Source organism: Vigna unguiculata, chromosome 1 (assembly GCF_037176805.1).
Source record: "Vigna unguiculata cultivar grain cowpea cultivar isolate G323 ecotype 2 chromosome 1, ASM3717680v1, whole genome shotgun sequence".
In the NCBI taxonomy this organism is placed as follows: Eukaryota; Viridiplantae; Streptophyta; class Magnoliopsida; order Fabales; family Fabaceae; genus Vigna; species Vigna unguiculata.
Window position 1 is genome coordinate 29,857,078 of NC_140792.1, and position 21,938 is coordinate 29,879,015.

General features: G+C 30.4%; 1 protein-coding gene, 1 long non-coding RNA gene and 2 other non-coding genes across 4 annotated transcripts; 1 reads left to right on the top strand and 3 right to left on the bottom strand.

The window, feature by feature from the left end:
- Positions 1-5,959: 5,959 nt before the first annotated feature.
- BPM4 (BTB-POZ and MATH domain 4) lies at positions 5,960-10,890 on the top strand. The gene is made up of 5 exons (XM_028070926.2): positions 5,960-6,566; positions 7,791-8,136; positions 8,286-8,565; positions 9,772-10,050; positions 10,461-10,890. Exons 1-4 carry the CDS (start codon positions 6,172-6,174, stop codon positions 10,044-10,046), a joined length of 1,296 nt encoding a protein of 431 aa, XP_027926727.1. The 5' UTR covers positions 5,960-6,171; the 3' UTR covers positions 10,047-10,050; positions 10,461-10,890.
- Positions 10,891-14,094: 3,204 nt separating this feature from the next.
- LOC114163219 (uncharacterized) lies at positions 14,095-15,120 on the bottom strand. Its single transcript, XR_003599389.2, has 2 exons — positions 14,731-15,120; positions 14,095-14,589 (listed from the first exon to the last, which is right to left on the bottom strand). It is a non-coding gene; the product is annotated as an uncharacterized LOC114163219 (long non-coding RNA).
- On the bottom strand, positions 14,104-14,329 carry LOC114165451 (small nucleolar RNA U3). Its single transcript, XR_003599711.1, has one exon. It is a non-coding gene; the product is annotated as a small nucleolar RNA U3 (small nucleolar RNA).
- On the bottom strand, positions 14,769-14,871 carry LOC114165523 (U6 spliceosomal RNA). The gene has a single exon (XR_003599726.1). It is a non-coding gene; the product is annotated as a U6 spliceosomal RNA (small nuclear RNA).
- Positions 15,121-21,938: the final 6,818 nt, after the last annotated feature.

Genomic DNA, 21,938 nt, shown 5'->3' on the forward strand with positions numbered 1-21,938 from the left:
TTAGTAACCAATTGAGATACTAATTTATAAATTAAAAATTATTAGTAACTAAAATAATTTCTAGATTGGTCACTATCATTAGCTATCAAAGTTTTGGCTACCAAAAGAATTAGTCACTAAATTAATCATTAAAGACCAATTTGGAAACTAATTTCTTTGTAGTGAAAACCTTGATAGCTAATATTAATGACCTATTTAGATATCAATTCACTATAGTGATTAATTAAGAAACTATTTTAGTTACCGATAATTTTTGGTTTATAAATTGATATCTAAATTGATCATTATAGTCACTAATTATTTTTTGTCACTAAAATTGATCATTATTTAGAATTTTTTTTAGTGAAATTCTTACAAAAAATATATAATACAATTGTGGTAACAATAATCTTGTTTCAATATTTCACATCTTTGTTGCACCCCATAAGCACAGGCTAGCCTGACCCGTTTTGGTCCAGTCCAGCCCACTCTTAGGTAAGCTGTCAAAGTGGGTTAGAACTGGTGGACAAACCTGACCCACCAAAATTCAAGCAAGGTTGGATTGAAATTTTTTTACAAATTTTAGTACGGATTAATTTTTGACCCAGCCCACCAAGAACCCAGCTCACCTGGGTTGAACCCGTGGTGAGCCGGGTTGGCTCACCAACCCACCTATAGATAAAGGGTCACACCATTTTTTTGTATTTGGGTTGGGTTGAGTGTTTTTTTTAGCGAACATATGGGATTGACAAATGCAAACATAATATTTTTGTGATTTTGGTTTTTATTTAGGACTAAACATTATTTTAGATTGTATTGAAGTTTATTTAGATTTTAATCATAATTAAACTTTTGTTTTTTGGGATGGAAGACAAAAAAAAATTGTATTTTTTTTAATTAAGTAAGCCAATGAATCAACCCATTGGCGGACCTTGCTTGGGACAAAGGGGAGCCATGGCTCCCCTAAGTTTTTAATTTTATTATATATATATATATATATATATATATATATATATATATATGTATGTATATATATATATTATTCTTTAAAAAGTAAAATAAAAATTAATTTGATGGACTTTGGTTAATAACTGGATTAAAGGGATTAAGGTTCTATATATGGTTATAAGGTTTTTTCAAAGTAAGTCATCAAGAAAGCATGAAATAAAAGAAAGACAGATTAGGAGAAAAAAAATTGGAGAATAAAGAGAATGAAGAATGCATATTCACAAGATATCATGAGTCAGTATTCTAGTATGATTTATGTATGTTAGATTTATGATTCTTCCATTACAATATTTCTCCCAAATTAGTTTGAACCCTAACTATGATTTTAGGAATTTTTTATGCAATTGGCATGAACCCTAATTATACTTTTCTCAAATTTGTACAACCCAACATTATAAAATGTTGATATTTTGTATTTTACGCTGCATATAATGAAATAGTTGAATAGTCTTGAATTGAAATAGTAATTAGAATATCCATTTATGTGAATTCAATAAATTAGGAAGACTAAAAATTGAAAGGTGTGAATTGCATGATTAAGTAAAGGAAATAATTTTTTTAAATTAAAAAACTATATGTAAAAAATCTAATTTGGCTCGCTAATAAGTGAGTTAAGTTGGGTTGGCTCACTTAGTGGTCAACCCGTAGTGGGTCGGGTTAGGTTGGGCCGAGTAACCCGTTTTAACAGCTTTATCCTTAGGCCACCAAAAATAGGTCGATCGAGCTGGCCCGCCAAACAATGGGTCAGTAATTGTAACCCGCTCGCTATAGGGCAGGCTGATGGGCTAGCATGTTGGCCTGCCACTTCTTTTTTAATTTTTTATAATTTGTTTATATATATAAATATTAAAAGCATATTTAATTGCATAAATATTTTCTAAGCTTTTAATTAATTAATTAATGTTTTTAATTGAATAAGTTAAAATACATATTAAATTTACATGTTAAATTATTATATTATAGTAATAATTAGAATTTAATTTGTAAGTATTAATGATTTAAATGAGAATAATATTACATATTTATATCTTAAAAATAATATAGTATACAACATTTAATCTTTTAAATTATTTTTATTGTTTTTAAATTTAATAAAAAGATGGGTCAGTGAGTGGTCCTCATTTGGCTCGCCAATCAAATTGGACCAAAACGGATTGGCATGTTCAAAATAACAATCCAGCCTGTCCCGCTTTGACAAGGTAGTGGGTTGACCCGCTGGCTACAACCTCTTTTATCACCCTTACCTATGAGTCTACACCATTGACAATAAAATTGAAATAAAAATAAGTAAACATAATATTAAGATCCACATCAAATAAACGATTTAAAGTAAAACCTTTCATGAACCATGAAATATACAAATAAAGGCTTAACTACTTTGTTCATCAAGTTTGGTTGAAAAGTTTCAAGTTGGTTTTCACTTGAATTTTTGTTTCAATCAAATCTCAATTTTTAAAAAATTAACTCAATTAAATATAAGGAAGCAAGATAAGGACAAAATAATAGTTACATCAACAAAAAAAATATAGAGATTTAATGAAAAAGTATTAAAAAGTATTAAAAATTTGAGTACTCAATAAATAAAAAATATTTAATAAAAATTTAATTGAAAATATACAAATTTATGAAATTTAATTAAATCATATTTGTGAACTTAATTAAATTTAATGTTTCTTATAAATTTGAGTATTTTAAATTTCCTAAATTTTTTTAATTTTTATATTTTTTAATTAAGCTTTTACAATTTAAGTTCTTTTATTAATTGAGTGACATGATTATAAGTGGGTCTACTCAAACCAAAGAGATGTTGTGTTGCAAATATTTTGTGAATTCAAATCAATTCACTATAGGGTTCAAATATATAAGATTCATTTTACGGTTTAAATGTATAAGAGTGGAATAAGATTAATGAAACAAATAATTAAGGTTTAATCGGTAATTTGTTGGTTTTTATATTTTTTTTATTCAAATGAGTTCCTATTTTAAAAAAAAAAAATCAACATGATCCTATTTGTTGTTTGAAAGTTCCACGTGTTAAAATCTTAGTTTGTTATTTATCAAATTTTCTACTTGCAAGTATTATTTGTTAAAATCATTGAGGTTTTAAGAAAGAAGATAACCCATATTTTAACATGTCACACTATCAAACGACGTTAACGCGAATTTAACAAAATAAATCACATTAAATCTTTTAAAAAAAATAAAAGATTAAGGTAAGTATAATATATATATATATATATATATATATATATATTATAAACTAGAAGAAAACCTAAATATAATTTAATTACTAATTAAGTCATATATACTTTATTAATAATAAGTATTAAATGTGTGAACAACATATTCAATAATATTAATTATTATGTATTGTTTAAGTTATAAAACCAATATATTGAATAGATTTATTTTCATATATTAAATAGCACATTTATTGTTTTACTTTTTAAAATAATATTAATTATTATGTATTGTTTAAGTTATAAAATCAATATATTGAATAGATTTATTTTTATATATTAAATAGCACATTTATTATTTACTTTTTAAAATGTTATTTCCTTAATTTGTTTTTAACATGTGTATTACTTGATTGTGAAATAGTTACTCTATGATCTCCATGTAAAATGCTAAGAAACTACTATTTCATCCAAAAAATCACGATAGGCTAAAAAAGAATTCCTCTCTAATTAAAGACTATGAAAAATCTCCCTCCAAGTATGCTCCATGACCTCATAAACTCAACATGAATAGAAGTATGTGACTATCCATATTTACCACAAGCAGTGGCGGACCTTAGAATGTCCGTAGGGGGGCCATGGTCCTCCAAAGATTTAAAAAAAAAATTTAAAAGTATTTTAATTTTTTTTAATTTTTAGATTGTTTTTTATTTTTTTATAAAATATAAATAATAAAATAAAAAATTAAACATAATAAAGAATAATAAAATATATTGAGATATTTTTGTGTTCTCTCTCATTCTAAGTTTCTCACTGTATTCATTTATACTATTGCATCTCCTCTTTTGTTTTTTGTTTTTAAAAAAATAGAAAGTTAGACATAATATTCATTCTTCTCGCTCTTAGTTCTCATTCGTTCTCTTTTAAGATAAAAAAATGTAACTCTGATTTCTCTTCTCTTCATAGGAAAATATTAGTTTGGTATTTAGTTTTTTTTTTATCTTATGAGTTTTTTGTATATTTTTTTTTATGAATATAAAAAGAAAAGTTATGTAATATATGTTTTTTCATATTAATTTTTTGAAACTTATCATAAGAAAACGTTCTCAAATATGAGAATATCTAGGGAAAGAGATGAAATTAGAAAAACTTATTTAAGATGAGTTTCATATCAAATACAACTTCAAAACTATCATTTTTTTTAAGAAAAAACATACAAAGGAAAAACATACAAGAATTTCAATACTAAATTATATATGCTTTTTGTTATATTAGTAATAATAATTAAATATATAAAATTTGAGTATATTATTTTGGCTCTTTCAAATTTTTTGACCAAGATCCGTCACTGACCATAAGCTAATTGGCATATAGAATTTGTCATACTATGTTCATAAATGAAACCACCCTATCTTCCATAGTTTAAACGATGAAACCACTCGTATGCTTCTTAAATTTAATCTCAGTCATATGCACTAGCTCTTTAATATGAAAAATTAGAAAAAAAAAACAGAGTTAGATCTTGAAATCTCTCCAAATTATCCAAATAATTGTAGTAATTACAGTCACTTTGATCACTTTAAGCAAATGACTATAAGGAGATTTCATAAACCGAATAACCAAATCAAAAGAAGAAAATTGCAAATCCCGTAAAACTTCCTTTAATCGTTATTTTAGAAACTTTTTTTCTTTTAATAGTGATTTTAAAAACTTCTTTTGCGTACATATTTTATTTTTCTAATTTTACATTTAACAACTATTTTAAAAGTTAATTATATATTTTTTATTTATCTTAACTCAAATTTCTATGAAAATTTAAAAATGAAAACACATAGGCATGACAAGGCATGTATTTTCGCTAGTAATAATAAAATGGTTAAATATATTTTTGATCCCTCAACTATAGAATTAGTCCTCTTTAAAAAAAAAATCAACATTATTATCACACAAAGAAGACATAGAATATATAACCATTGTCCCGCAAAGAACATATCATAAAACCACGTTCTTTTCTAATAAATAAGTGATTAATATTTATTTTTTATATTTTGTATTCTTTTATTATTTTAAATATAATTAAAGATAAAATAATAATAATAACATGGAATGTGTCCATGATAGGAATTTCATATATTGTTGTAAATTACGAATGTACATGAAAAAATTGAAATAATTTAATTGTAGAGCAGGTGAAGTATTTATGCAATTAATTTTAGTAAATAGATAATTATATTCAATATTTTTATTTTTTTACAATTTTAAAATATAATTAAAGATAGAATAGAAATTTGAAATGTCTATAAGAAAAATTTATAGAAAAAACTTCCTTATATGTATTATTATAAGTTCGCAAATTTGCACGAATAAAAAAAAACACAGTTATATTATAACCTAGTTAAAGTATGAAGTTATTTTTAGTAGTAATTACATTTATTATTTTATTTATTTATTTTAATTTTAAGATGTATAAAAATATGGAATACATTCAAATAAAATACCCATTATATATTATTTATTATAAAATTATTAAATAACAATATAAAAAATAGTATTTAACATAATAATTAACCCTCAGAAGAAGAAGAAGAAAATGACTAGAAAAGTAAAAGTAAAATCTATCAGAAGAGAAAAAAAAATGTTTTATTTGTTTCTGTTGTGCTCTAGCAGCACTATGACGTGGAAGTGGGTGATAATTTGGAGGACGAAAACCCAATTGTCTCATGCGCACGGAACCTTCAGGAATCAAGATCAGATCAAAGTAATAAAAGGAAAAGAAAAGAAAAAAAAAAGAAAAATCTTCAAATCATTGTTCATTATTTTCTTTTTTTTCCTTAACTAAAGAAGCTAAACAAAAGCGAGAACTGGATAGATTCGAACCACCAACAACAACATCAACACAGATCCGTTTTCCTTCACTTTCCGGGAAAACCCCCATTTCCCGAGAAAACCGTGCATGGTCGTGTCACGCGGATTGAATTGATCGATCATTGCAATTGCGCGTGAGATGTACAACCCGGCGGCGGCGAGTAGGAGCGTCCTGGCGTCGCGGACGAGTTCCCGTTCGGTGACGGAGACGGTGAACGGTTCGCACAAGTTCGTGATCAAGGGTTACTCTCTTGCCAAGGGAATCGGCGTCGGAAAACACATCGCGAGCGAGACTTTCACCGTCGGAGGGTACCAGTGGGCGATTTACTTCTATCCCGACGGTAAGAATCCTGAAGACAACTCCGCCTATGTCTCCGTCTTCATTGCGCTCGCTTCCGAAGGCACCGACGTTCGTGCTCTCTTCGAACTCACCTTGCTCGACCAGAGCGGCAACGGCAAGCACAAGGTGCACAGCCACTTCGATCGCTCGCTCGAGAGTGGGCCCTACACTCTCAAATATCGAGGCAGCATGTGGTTAGTGTCGCCGTTCTCTCGCTCTGTTTGGTTGTGGATTTGAGCTTTAGGTTAAACTGAACTGTAATGTTTGGTAGGGATCGTGAAATTGGGAGTTAGGTGATACATTCTTGTGTGTAATTGTATGAATTGTTACTCTCTGTGGTTGCTTTGTTTTTAATTATAGCCTTGCTTGTCTCTGAATGAGAGCTGGGTTCAGTTTTGGTGCGTGAGGTAATAAATCAAAAGAAACACCAGAGATTAGTGCGATAATTCCCTTCCCAATGAGTGTGAGTAAGTTGCCACCCCTGTCTCAAATCGATTGATTTGGCTCTTCTGAAGTGAAACACTCTTGCAATCGGTGATTAGAGTATCAATGGTTAAAAATAGTGATTAAATCAAATATATAGTAACACAATCTGGAATTAGTTATAATTTCAATAGTTGATTTTATGATTAATGGTTATCATTGCATCATTCTCCTCGTTTTAGGGGATCAAATCCCAATTTGAAAGGTCTTAGATAGTTTTAGTTATGCCTGCGTATTGGTGCTAATGGCTTGGATGTTTTATGGATGGTGTGGCATAAGCGGAGTTTGAAAAGGCAGCAAACTTCTGTACCCCAACTCCCAAACAGCTTGAAGACCTTTGTTTCTTCCCGTGAGCTATGCGAATGTAATATCATAATGTCCAATGTAGCCAGCAAAGTTATAAACCCTCTGACCCCATACTACCACGGACAATACGACCAAGGCCAGCATGCCATTGGGAGATTCCAACATGCTGCCATGAACATATAGGGCTTTCCAGAGTTGGATGAATCTAGATATATGTTCTTCCTTGATGACTTCTCCCTTTAGAAAGTAAATGTTAAAATGTGTTACTGTTTATTCTTTCAAAACTTGGTTTTAGTTCCTGCACAAATTTAACTCTATATATTTTGCCTTGAGTGAGTGATATAGTTTTAGTCCCTCTGCAGGAACTAGAACAGAGAGTTTTAAAACTTATCAATTTTATAAGGACCAGGGCCAAGCTTTGGGATATTTTCGTGGACCAAAGCCATATTTTACTCTAAAATAATGATCGTCATGCTATTAGTTTATGGTTAGGATATTCTAACATGGTAATAAGATCCTTGTGGTTTTTGTAATATGCTTGGGATGCCATGCTGCGTTACTGGCTGTTTTATCCATTTTTGTGATGTGCGATATGGAGTGATCAATGGTGCACTGATTGTGTTTATTAGGGGTTATAAGAGATTTTTTAAACGGGCTCAACTCGAAGCTTCAACATTCCTGAAGGACGACTGCTTGAAGATAAACTGCACTGTTGGTGTGGTGGTGTCATCCATTGATTGTTCTAAATTAAACACAATACACGTTCCTGAGTCTGACATTGGGTCACATTTTGGAATGCTGTTAGAGAATGAGGAGGGGTCAGATGTGACTTTCTCTGTAGGTGGAGAAAGGTTTCATGCTCATAAACTTGTTTTGGCTGCCCGATCAACTGCGTTTGAAACTGAATTTTTCAATGGGATGGAGGAGGATGAGCAGGAAGTAGTTGTTACTGACATGGAACCTAAGGTTTTCAAGGTAAGACATTTGTTACAATGCCCATTTTTATCTATCCTTTCGCCATAATTTTTTTGTTCCATGAAACATGCATGGTAATCAATTCAGTCTTACCGTGCCATATCATTCACCTGGTTGTTTAATGTGTCTTGTGTCCTATTGTTGAGCAGGCTTTACTTCATTTTATTTATAGAGACACTCTTATAGATGATGAGGAGCTTTTTGTGTCACGTTCATCATTCTTGCCTTCAGTATCTGAATCATTTGCAGCAAAGTTGTTAGCTGCTGCGGAAAAATATGGCTTGCCCAGACTTAAGCTGATGTGCGAATCTGTTCTTTGTAAAGACATTTCTATAGATTCTGTAGCCTATATTCTGGCTCTTGCTGATCGCTATCGTGCTACAGAGTTGAAGTCTGTCTGTCTACAGTTTTCTGCTGAAAACCTTGTTGGTAAGTTTTACTGCTTGACATATCTGTCCCACTCATGTCTAAACCTGAATTCATAGTCAGCCACTTATTAGCTTGTAATAGGTGCTCTTGTTTTGGTGTTTGCACTATTTGTTACTTGACAAAACCTCTGGATCATACAACTTAAACATAAACCAACTCATTTGTTCTTGTGTTGATGAAAGTTTTTCCCACTGGCATAATTGGTTGTATGGAAGTAAACTTTAATTCTCGGTATTATGAATGTGTTAAGCAGCACACTTTTCTTGAATCTTGATTAAGTCTCATTCATAAGTAAGAATTGGCTCCATTGTCTACAAGAAAATAATGATTATCTATCTTCCTAGAAATGTAAATACTTTTAATTTATAGTGTAAAGATGGAAAGAATACAAAGCGACACAGCCTCACCTTTTCCACTTGTCCTACATCTTATGCTATTTATGTTACTGGCAAACTTTATGGCCTAATTGCTGGTATTTAAATTTGATGGCGAACAATGATTGAATATAGACCTCCTGAGGCAAGTTTTATGTTCCTTTTGAAGGATGTTATGGGGTTGTTGATAACCTGTAGCGTTTGTTTGTTGTTTCTTCGGGCTTGTGTTCTCCTTAGTTCCAAAAAAAGTGATTGAAATTTTTCTGTCTCGTTCTTGTGAGAAGTATCCTTTTCTTGAGCAGTAAGTTCTTTACATTGTTCCGTGATTGTATTATTCCCATATTTTTTAGCCGAATCAGCAGACATGCTTTGATCATTTGGTAGCAAGAAACCATTGCAGAGGCACCAATGTTTAGTTTCTATCATGTATGTGTTGGACTTCCTACTTTTCAACGCTCTCCTTGGGAAGTTTCTGTTGAATAGGCTATTTATAGATTTCTTCGTTGTTCTCAAATACACACATTTTATTCTGAACAACTGTCAATCTAATAAAGATGCATCATTCATAAAATGTGTTCAAGAAAGTTGGTTGACTTAGACACTACAGTTGTATTCGCTCTGTAGTCTGTAGTTACTAGTACTTCTCAAGTTTGTAATATATGCATATCAAGTTGTGCTCAGTACATTTTTCTAATAAAATATTTCATCCTGTACACCGTTCTGATTGTCTTCTAGTACTTTCATTTTCAATAACAGCCTAAACATCATGAAATGATCATAAAGCAAGGCGTCAGATGTATAACTATATCGCTTATTAATTTCTGTCTTGCAGCTGTGATGCAATCTGATGGTTTTGAATATCTTAAGGAAAATTGTCCATTACTGCAATCGGAACTGCTAAAGACTGTGGCGGGATGCGAGGAGGAATTTAGTGGAGAAGGAAAATGTCGAAGTGTCTGGGCCCAGTTTTCTGATGGTGGTGACACCAATGACAGGAGTGTAAGACAACAAACCTGGGAGAATGGAGTTGACAGGAGTCAAAGCTTGTGGGTTCATCTTTCTGATGGTGTCAACAACAATGACAGGAGTCCAGGGCAAGAACCTTGACAAGGTAAGCTACCATCGTTTGTCAGTTAGGCCTAAATGCCAGATTACTGCAGGGATAATACTAACCTATTATGCGGGCTGGCAAAGGGGTAGAGGAATGCAAGACATTGTAAAGAAAGGATTCTAAGATACTGCCACCATTGTAATGTCTTATAATACTTCTTTTTTCTTCGATAATATGATTACAAGGATGTAGTGGTAGGTAGCAATAAGTAATAACATTGATCGTTGTAAGGAAGTTTGTTGTGAACATTTTCATGAATAACTGGTCTTGCTTTACTTGGTGGTGGTTGTGTTGTGTTTTATGAAGAAATTATTAAAGTGAGCAATTAGCAGTATTTTGTGGTCTTGTCTTGTTTCTTCCAAGTCCTATTAAATTCAAAAATAATGAGAACCATAAATCATTGCATGCAGGGATTCGGTTGGGACAAGTTAATTGGTCCTTGGTAGAAGACCAGCCTGTGCAGGGATTTCACTGCATGAAGCATTGTTTTTCTTTTCATTTTTTAAGGGGGTTGACTGGTTGAGAGTAGCAGATTTGTATTGTAACGTTAGTGATGTATCTTCTAACATCAATGAATGGTAGCAGTTAACAAAATGAGATGAAGTGACAAAACAATATCTTGTTTACCTTGTTTCTAGATCTTTTTCTGTTAGTTTGGTGAAGTCGGGACTATTCATGCATGATTGCTGTATCTTTTACACAGTTGGAATCTTCATCCTTGTGAATTGTCGAGCATAGATCAATTAGACTGGTTAACTATTTTACCATGAATGGTATCGGATGATTTTCATCAAACCTTTACATTATAATTGTATTTGTAAGCTTAATTATTTGTGTGAAGTATTAATGTCTTGTGATTTTTATATATTTTGAAAAATAATTTTAATTTATGTTATTGAAGTATTAAATAGGATTTTGTAAAGATTATTTGTACTGTAAATAATTTCAATTCGATGGGAGTTTTTGAGATAAATTTATTTAATTAAAATATATTAAACGGTGCAATAGGAAAATTGATAGTGTAGTTTAGCCTGTTGTTTATACATAGGAAGTATAATATGAAGAAAATGTCGGTAGTTGAATACTTTAAATAGATAGTTAAGAATTTCTTTTATCATATTTTACCCTATGATGATTCAGGTGTATTTTACCTACGCAATATATCACATCCCAACTTTCTGTAAAGAAGATTTGGTTATGAAAATATGTTACATCTTTGTCAAAAACCTGAAACATGCGTCCCCTAACTTTTTCTTTTATTTGAAGATTAAATATAGTTTTAGTTTTTCAACTTTTAATAAAAATTGAAATTAGTTCATTTTAAAAATTTTGAATCAATTAAATATGTAAATTTAATTTTTTTTAATTAAATTTTATTATGTTTTAAATATACTATAAAATTTATTTAATATTTTAATAATTTAATAAATTTTTATTTTCATAGTTTCACAATTTTACAATTTCAAAATCTCTTAATTTTATAATTTGGTAAGAATTTTTATAGTTATGTAATTTTATATTCGTATATTTTATAATTTTGCTATTATGAAATTATTTATTTTTATAATTTTTAACTTTTTAGTAATTTGTTGATTTTTTAAATTTTTAATTTATTAATTTTGTAAGTGTTACATGTTTTATATTTTGTAATTTGAAAATTTTAACTTTTAATTTTAATTAAGTTTAAAAATAATTTTTGTTTAATTTAATATTTGAAAAGGATTTCATCATCAGATCTTTTGTAACAAAATATGATGTGACGATAATTGTCACATTACAAAATTAACTGTCACTTATCTATAAAGACTCAATTAATAATTTTTAAATTTATTTTCACTTATCTATAAAGACTCAATTAATAATTTTCAAATTTATTAGAATTCAAAATGTAATTAAGCCTAATTAATATATTACAAAAATTGTGATGAACTCACTAAAATTCACTTAGTGAATATATAATGTACAAATAATTTTTAAAATAATTTAATCTACATTTATTGAATAATATATTAATTTATAATAAGTTTTAGTTTTCTTAAATTTAGAAAATACTTAATATTTTAATAAATACTTTATTCAACCAATTTATATTAATTTTAGAAAAATTTTAAAATTTCAAACATAATTGAATTTTTTTCTTAATTGTAAAATAAATTATTTTTGTCTCAATATTAATTTATATAAGTCTTATCATTTACCATTTATATAACATAGTAATCAATAAATTAGTTTATGTTAAGTATATTTTTACTTGATATATTTTTATATATAAAATTGTAATTCGTCTTTCTCCCTTAAAGTTCATATAAAATTTATCCTTATATTTTAGTAATACATGAAATACATCCTCTAAATCTAAAAGAAAAATATAAAAAAAAAAAAGAGAAATATAAAACAATTTTTTTTTTCAAATTACACGTGTCAATTACGTGGTTGTCTCGCATTCTGACATGTCAGTCCAGTCAACAACATGATCATTAAAGATGTCACCTAAAAGTTAACTTCGTTTGAGGACAAATTTTATATAAATTTTGAGGAAGAAACAAATTCCAATTTCACATGTTAGCACAATGACTAAAAGCATACTTAACACTTAATTTTTCATATAAATTAAAGTTTTTTTTTGCATAAATTTATTATAAAAAAATTTCATATAGTTTTTCTAAATTCTTATTTTTAATTTGTTACCCATAATCATATTACATAAAGATACCCATAATAATATCACAGAAAATTGGGTGGAAAATTTATTTATCTATTAGTATATTTACAAAGGAGTTAACTCATAAAATGTAGAAGTCTCAATAGAGCAGCAACTCACTAAAATGAGTAAGGTAAAGTGACTCTGTTCAACTTACGATAAGAGTTATGTTGGATAGACTTAAATCATTGGACTAACATTTTGTTAAATAGCTTATATATTATTTAACTAAATATTATTTCATTAAACCTCTGTCTCGATCCATTTGGACAGATTAACCCGTCATGATCCATTTTGTTATCTACTAAAAATTAACAATAATATAATAAAAGGTAAAACATTTTCATAAAAAAATAATAATTTATTTAACAATTTCTCTATTACTTTTAGAAGTCAAACCATTTACTTTGAACGACTCTTATATTTTTTAGAACATCATACACTTTCTTTAGTTAGATTTATCATTTCTTCAACAAATAGTTAAGTAAATTATTTTCCTATACCATTTCCTACTTATGTTTCTTTAATTAGTTTTATACTTTCAGGCGCAAATAATTATGTACAATTATTGTCTTATGCATAAATGTGAAAAAGGGTCAAAATGCCTCAAAAATTAATTTCCTGAATCTTATAAAATATATGATAATCAAGTTGTATGTCCCTTCAATTAAAACTGTTGTTCATTTAACAGGAAAACAAACTAAAAGGAAGGCAACACCAATTTCATTCATGTGTTCATGAGGTGTCAAAGTTTCATTTCAACATTTTGCCCTTTCACATAATATTAATTGGAAAAAATAAAAAAGTACTAAAAAGGTGAAGAAAAAATGCCATTGTGAAATGAAAGAAGTTGGGTACAAGAATTAAACAAAAGTGTAAAGTTTTATAGCACAACCCTTCAATTTAGCATAGATTTAATGACTTATATAGCATAACTCTTCACAAACATACTTTGGCTTATACCACACTATTATTACATGTAGTGGTTTTCCGTTTTAACGCTATGTGTTAATTTTATGAGATACAAATTATAACATGTGATAAATTTAACAAAATTTAAATACTTTATTTCAGTTAACAATTAAATATAGATTTAGTAAATAAATTATTATACTTTATTTTCAATTTAATTAAAATTTTAAAATACTAAATACAAATATGAAAGTGTAAAAGTGAAAACAAACACATTCCATACCAAGGGAAGTTCTTTGTCATAAAAAAAATTCATAATATTATTTTGCATCATTTTACATATGCAGAAAGGAGAATTCACTGACTTATATCATTAGACAAGTAATTGAGAACAAAATAGAAAAATATAAGCAATTAATTAAAAACAAATGTTAAAATGGAGTCTGTCAGATAACCCTGCAACCATCCCAAGTCGTAAAGACTGGGAACGATCCTCTACGGTGGAAGATGAAGTCTTGTCCACAAACAAAGCCCACCATCCTACCGTTAATCACGCTCTGATCACAGGGCCAAGTTTCATCCACCAGACTGCAGTTCCTGTCTCCTTAGAACTTAAGGATACAGATGTACGAGCCTATAGAACAGATCCTGTTCAAGTAAGGTCGTGGCCAAAGTTGTTTGGTTTTGCTTTATAAACGTACTTTCTTTCCAAAAGTCTTTCGATGTGGGACTATATTTGCTGTTGTCATTGTGAACGTGTAGCTTCGGGGGGGGGGGGGGGGGGTGGGGGGAAGTCGGGGGCTTTGGAAGGTTTGGTCAAGAAAGATTTTGCATAGTGCCAAACAAGGTGTTGTCTCTGAGCTGGTAGTGGTTGTTGGGGTCAGTGTGAAACAGTGTCTCTGAATACTAGAATCATCATGAACTCCCTGTAAAAGCATTTAAACCACCAGTTGGGGATGTAATCTCAACATTTACCAGTTGAGAACTTGTGATTACTATGCATTACCAACAATGATAAACTTCAAACTAAAAATACTTCATCTATAAAAAACTTGAAAGAAACTAACCTGAACCTCCATAAAAACGAACACGGAAGAGATGGAAAAAAAATTTGGACCATTTCTCGATTTGTGCGTGTCATCCTTGCGCAGGGGCCATGCTAATCTTCTCTGTATCGTTCCAATTTTATCGGATGTCCCCGAAGGGACAAGCTTGGATGCAGTCTGTATCTATATAAACACTAAACCTCTAGTGAAAGTATACGGTGTGGGACTCTAACGGAAAATAAGAGGAAGGAAACTAGAGCATACAGAAAAAGGTGTAAAGGATTGGTTGTTCCGAAAGCTGAGCAGAGGAAGAGTTTTTCTTTTTAATGCATTTGAAACACAATGATAAGGTAAGAGGATTTCCCTCTTAACACTCATAAACACTCTGCTAGCGTAGCTGCCTCTCCTAGTCTTATCATTACCCTACTTTTCATTTTACATTTTTTCTATTTACTTTTCCTATCACCATTTATCTTCTTTGGTTTTTATATTATTGCAGTTAGATTATTAACCGATATTATTATACATCAATGAATTTTTCAGAATAATTATAATCTTCATCGTATGTTTTAAATTAACTGTAAACCATAATTTATATAATAATACATCAAATGAATTTTTATAAGTATTAGTATTCTTACTTCTTACAACTTTTTTCGAAAAGAAATGAAGAGACTGTTTCGTGGGTGATTTAACCGATCATTCAAAGCATTAACTTAGAAAATTGATGGAAGTTTTCTTCACCCGATGCATAGTAATAAATACATTCAACACTTCACACTATTTAGAGTAAAAGATAAACACAGTTTAAACGCCTTTTAAAGATGTACGAAATGTTAGGCTTCAACACAGAATTATTCATTTATTCATTTATTCATTTGATTTAATTTTTATTCATTAATTAATTGCAAGCTCATCCGATTTTATTAATCCCGCGTTTAAGAATTTTGCAATAGAAAAATGAAAATCAGATTGATGATTTGCATAACATAAGCACTCAAAAACTTTAATGTTATTAAATTTATGTAATTTAACAAATATTTTTTTATAAGATGTTAGACAATTAAGCACATTAGATTGTGTGCCATTAATTAAATAACATGCAGTTAATACACATTCACCTAAAAATTGTATTGATAAGTAATTTTAAAATTTGAGTGTTCATGCCATACTCATAACATAACATGTTAATGTTTTCTTTTCACATTCTCATCTTCTTTTTTTTTATGTGTGGTGTAATCGCACAAGATGGCGAAACACAATTTCATTCTTCAGAAAAAAAATCATGCAAACAATTAAATTCAATGTCATTATCACTTCGTACTTTTTTAATTTTTGAGCAAATTGTCTATAGAGAAAGGCAACAAAGTTTATAAACATAAACACAACTTTAATTTTATTATATACCAAATAAACCCAAAATATACGTGAATAGTCATATACAATTGTTAAGTAATATTATGCATCGCATGATCAAGGAGTGCGATAAGGTCCCATAAATCACAATCAATCGATTCAAATAAACAATTTGTATTATGCTTACTTAGTAAAAAATATTCCTATATTGTTTAACTAGTGGATTAACATCACATGTTCTATTATTATTATTTCTACTAAATTGACTCAAATGTTTAAACCACATATCAATTTATTGTCAAACGTTAATGCACTTTCAGAATATTCCGAGAAAAATAAAGTTTATTGGTCGGTTCACTCGCTCCAATCAACATCCTCGTCTTTCGATCTTGTATTACACACAGGACATTAAACGATACAATTGGAGACATAAATTAATTGTGATACATAAATTAAGTACAACTTAATTAAGACACAAAATGACATTATCAGACTAGAAACCACCACTCAAAATTGTTTTTCATCATAATAATAACATCCAGGGCGGTCCTTCTAAGGGACGAGGGGGCCCACGGCTCCCCAATGATTTTTTAATTTATGTATATTTTAAAAATATATTTGTATATTATTTTATTATTTATATTAATTTAGTTTAAAAATTCTTTTTCAAAATTTGAAAAATATGTGTTTTTCCTTCTTTTTGTTATTCTTTGTTCTCTTTTAGCTGGTTTCTCTCTTCTTTGTACCTTCCTTTTTCAAATTTTTTTTCTATCTCAATTTTCACCATCAATTTTTCATTATTTTCAAAATCAAATTGCACCAAGGAGAAATTAAGGAGTTAAGAAATAGTTTTGATTGGACAATTTCTTCTTTTGAGTAGGTTGATTTTATTCAAAACAATATGTTTTCCTCTTGTATGTGACTTTTCTATATTATAGGCAGATCTCTATTCGTTGTAGATAATAAAACCATGATCTAATTATTGATCAAACTCTTCTTTGTGAAAATGGGATTATTTAAGACTTTGAAGTTGTATAAGGGAAGAACTTGTGTGAGGGAAGAGCAGTAAGGAATCTATTTAAGATAAGAGAAGCTAATTATTTAAAAGTTGTGAATTTTCTTAAAATGGGGAGTTTTGGTTTTGAGATTTAGGTTGGAGTATTCATAATTTTTTCTTTTACTAAATAGGTGAGAGGTGGCAAATTCATATTAGAAAAATTATGATAAAGAGTAAAAAATTGATTTTTATTTCAAGAGGAAAACTTGTGATGAAGATGAAAAAAATGTATCTATGTCAACTAAACTTGAGAAACTCTTTGATAATCCAATAACTGAAGAAAATGAAAAAGCTCTCTAAAGTTTCTAGAGTTATACATAATAAATTTGAAAATTCTTTAGAACGCAATACCCACCAAATCAAATTGACGACATACGAAAAGCTTATATAAAATGGGGTCCATATCATGACTTTTCCCATTTTTATAACTATAACGGAAAGATTTTTTGTTATAGTGAAAATAATCAAGAACATGTTGAGAAATAAAATGGAGGCTGAATCTTTAACAAATAGTATGTTAATTTATATTCAAAGGATATTATAACAAACTTTAATTATGATTTAATTATTAAAAAATTTTAAATCATTGAAATAACGTAAAACAACATTATTAATATATTATTAAACGTAGAACAACATTATAATTAAACTTTAATTCTGATTCAATAATTAATATATTATTATTTCTTATAATATTTTGTTAAATTCTACTATCGTATATATCTTTTAATAGAAAAAATAATATTTTTTAATTAAAAATAAAAAATATAACTCGGTCTCCTTCCATTTTTTGTTCAAAATTTGCTACCGGTGACATCTTTTTCATTCTGTAATCTTACCTGATTGTTTATAATCTTTTTTACAAAATAAATTTCTTATTACGTAGTGTAAAATTTTCATATTAATAATATAAGGAATATAATTATTAATATAGAGGCATCCATGCTTATAAAAACATTCAAAATATATAAAAAAAAAATTCAATCACTTTAAGTGATGTGTTGATATTCCTGTTAACATTTTTATGGAACATTAAATTCTCCAATAATATTTTTTTTATAATGGTTTACTGTTGTTAAAAAGTAGTGTTTTGTTCTTTTTTTATTTTTTTCTGAGTTTTTATACTATAAAATGATTTATGTAAAAATACCTCTGACAATTTTAATAATAATAATAATTCACCGTCACCGTAACGAATATTAAGACCACTTATCATTAACCAAATTACAGCTATTACGATGCATATAATTAAACTATAAATATATTATTTAAATATAATAATTAATAAAATAATAGTAAATAATAATAATAATAATAATATCAAAAATATTTTACCATTATCATATTTTATCTATTAAAAATTATATATTCAAAAATAAAATAGATTTTTTAAAAGAATAGCATTTATTGAAATGTTTATTAAATAGATAAACACAAAGTTTAATTTATTAAAAAAAGAAGTCGTGTGTACACAAGTTATTTTGTTTTTCTTATTATTTTAGACACTCACTCCTCCACTATGCTGATTTGACACACAAACACGTGACTGTGATGACAACTCATAACTGAGTGATTTGTGATTTGATGTTTCTGGCTGTCGAATCTGCAAATGGATGTTTCATATTTTTTTATGCAAAAATGGCAACATACATTAGCAGTGATTTATATTAAGACAATGTTCATTTTTGTCGTCTACAAAAGTCCTGTGTCAGTGTGACAACATTTAAAATTGTATCAAACAAAATCAAACTTCTTGTCGTTAAAAATATTATTTATTTATATTTTTTAATTACTCATCCTTACCCGTTGTTTTAGAATTTATGAATTTTATAATATAATTATTTTATTTCAATTTAATTTCTAAAATGCTAACTTTCTTTTCGTTTAATCATTAATTAGAGGGAGATACACGGGTCTATTTTTTTATTCTATTCAAATTATTAAAATATAAATTAATTTTCATTAAAAATAAATAATTTAAATTTTTTATTATTAAATATTTTTTATAATAAATAGTTATTTTAATTTATAAAAATAATTATAATTATATTAATAGTTATTTCAAAGATAAAAATGAATATAATTATTTTAATTTAAAATAATAATTTCTCAAAAAATAAGATTGAAAAATGTAAGGATCCACTAACTCCCCCTCTTTATACACTCTCTTCTTTCCCAACTTCTATCACAGAACCACACTCCACCCTTCCCTGTTTTCCTTCTCTCTAAACCAACTGCACAACCCTCTCTCAAGCAAAGCTCCATTTTATTTCCTTTCTAATCACTCCCCCTCTATTACAGTTGCTGAAACCCGGAACCAGGAGAAGAACTCCTCCTCAAGCTGAGCCATCTCCCCCTTCCGGTAAGTCAAATTCAGTTTCCCTCAATTCTCTTCAATTATGGGATTTTTTGAGATTTGATGCTTACCAAAACCGAATTAAGGTCTTGTACTCACCCTGAGTTATGAATTTCAGCCCGTTAGGTTGAGGATTTGAGGTGCCCTTGTGTTAGAGTCTTGCTTGTGGTGATTTTTAAAAGGAAGGAAAGCTAACCGAAATTCTTTCTATTTAATTCGTAAATTAGGTTTTGTATGATGTTTGTGTGCTGAATTGATTGATAAAAATGCATGTATGAGTGTATGATCATTGTTGCCCTGAAATTTGCGTTCTTGCATGTGAAAACAGTGGGATGGTCTGTTATTTTCGCCTAGGCGGGTGGTTCTCGCCTAAGCGAGACTATCAAAAAGACTCACCCCTGAGACTGAGCGAGGTCTCGCCTAGGCGAGCTGGAGTCGCTTAAGCGAGAGAGACACTCTCGTCTAAGCGAGCCAGTTTAGCCTGAGCGAGAGTTCGCCAAGTTTTTAATCCTTGCCACTGTTTGAGTCTCGCCTAGGCGAGATAGCCTCGCCTAAGTGAGATGGCTTCTCGCCTGGGCTAGATTGCCTAGCTTAAGCGAGATTCACTGCAGTGGAAGACATCAACTTCTGTTTTAAGGGAAAAATGACATGTTTTACTGTGATTCCGTGCAAGGAAGCTCTTATATGCTTGATAGATCATTATTTAATGTATTGTGTGATGAGACTAAAAGAGTATGAGTATATAGAGTGATGGTTGGAATGGAATTTCAAGGGAAATTCATGTGAGTTGTTAGTGTGTAAGGACGTGTGGAATCCATATTGGTTGGTATCCTGAAACTCCAACAATCATTCGCGCCCAGATATAGTAGAATGGATTATGTCGTGAGGAGTAGCAGGAGGTCCTAGTCTTTGGACTTGATCCAGTCCTAGACGCGAAGGGTACTTACCCTGAGAACGGTCGGGTGATAACCCCTTGTGTCCAGACTCTGGGAACCGTTACGGGAGCAAGCCACCAAGAGCTCCAATGTCGCTTACACAATCCGGATATCGAGTCTAGAATTTTAATTATTGATCTATGTGTTATGAGTGATGTAAATGATGTTTTGCATTATCTTCCTTTTCTTTCAGTTAGCTTACCCTTTTTGTTCATGTGGTTTTGTTCTTGTGTCTTCTCCTTTGCTATGATCGCCTATTGATGGTGTGAGCAGAGCCTAGTCCAGATGATGACGCCCCCCTTCAGAGCAGGAATTGACCTCCCCCTACCCACTGCTGTAGTAGTTTTGAGCCAGACTTTTGAGGAGTTTTAACTTGACAAGTTAGTTAGGCCTTTTTATGTTTTGGATGACTGTACCAGACTCATATACTATGTGTATATATAACTGTTAACTCTACTATCTTCTATGTCAGACCATGATATAATGTTTTGTTTGATAGTGTGAAAAACTATTAAATGGGATGTTACATTTTTGGTATCAGAGCAGTAGTTCCTTTAGGGTTTGTAGGTGTGAGCTCACCTAGTTTGTGTTGTGTGTTTCTCATGGTATTTTGGTTCAATTGTGGTGTTTGATAGATGGACTGATGATTCTCTCTTTGTGTGGTCAGAGCTATGGCACCTATGCCTCCTCCTCCTTCTGTTCCTAGCCCGGATAATTCTCACTTGGTGGGGACAATTGAAGCAATGTTGGCAGCCATGCAGCAGCAGAATGCTAACATGGTGAACTAGCACAACTTAGCCTTGCAGCAGATGGAGTCTGCTAGGCTTGCAGCAGAGGCGACTCAGCAGAGACACTTGGAAGCCTTGCATCAGCTGAGCGAGAATCGATCTGCAGCTGGATCTTCCAAAGCTCCACCGCCACGAGTACAAGAGTGGAGTTTGGAGGATTTTCTTCAGCACCATCCGTCTCGCTTCGATGGCAAGACCACTCCAGATGAGGCAGACCAGTGGATGAGGGATATGAAGCGAATTTATGATGCCAAGCGGTGCCCAGTAGAAAACAGGTTGGCTTATTCTGAGTATCTGCTAGCCGAAGAGGCTGTCCATTGGTGGTCTAACATGAAGATGATGCTAGAAGGCAGCAGGGAGACCATCACCTGGGAGTTGTTTAAGAAGAAGTTTTATGCTGAGTACTTCCCAGACAGTGTGAGATACGCCAAGGAAGTGGAGTTCTTACAGCTGATGCAAGGAGAGATGTTAGTGCCAAAGTACGCTGAAAAGTTCAAGCACCTAGGCAGATTTCACACTTTGAAGATGGCTGAAGATTGGCAGTGTAGGAAATTTGAAAATGGACTGAGAGACGATCTTAAACTCATGGTGGCTCCACTCTCTATAAAGGAGTTCCCTACTTTAGTGGAGAAAGTGAGGGTAATGGAGAAGCTAAAGGCGGAAGTTGAAGCTCAACAACGGTCTCAACAGAAGGTGGGAGGACCATCTGGGTCCATGAGCAGACAAGACGACAAGGG

Coding starts and splice junctions, on each gene's coding strand:
- BPM4 (XM_028070926.2), top strand. CDS start 6,172: ATGTACAACCCGGCGGCGGCGAGTAGGAGCGTCCTGGCGTCGCGGACG. Junction 8,137..8,285: donor TGGAACCTAAGGTTTTCAAG/GTAAGACATTTG, acceptor ATTGTTGAGCAG/GCTTTACTTCATTTTATTTA. Junction 8,566..9,771: donor TTCTGCTGAAAACCTTGTTG/GTAAGTTTTACT, acceptor TCTGTCTTGCAG/CTGTGATGCAATCTGATGGT.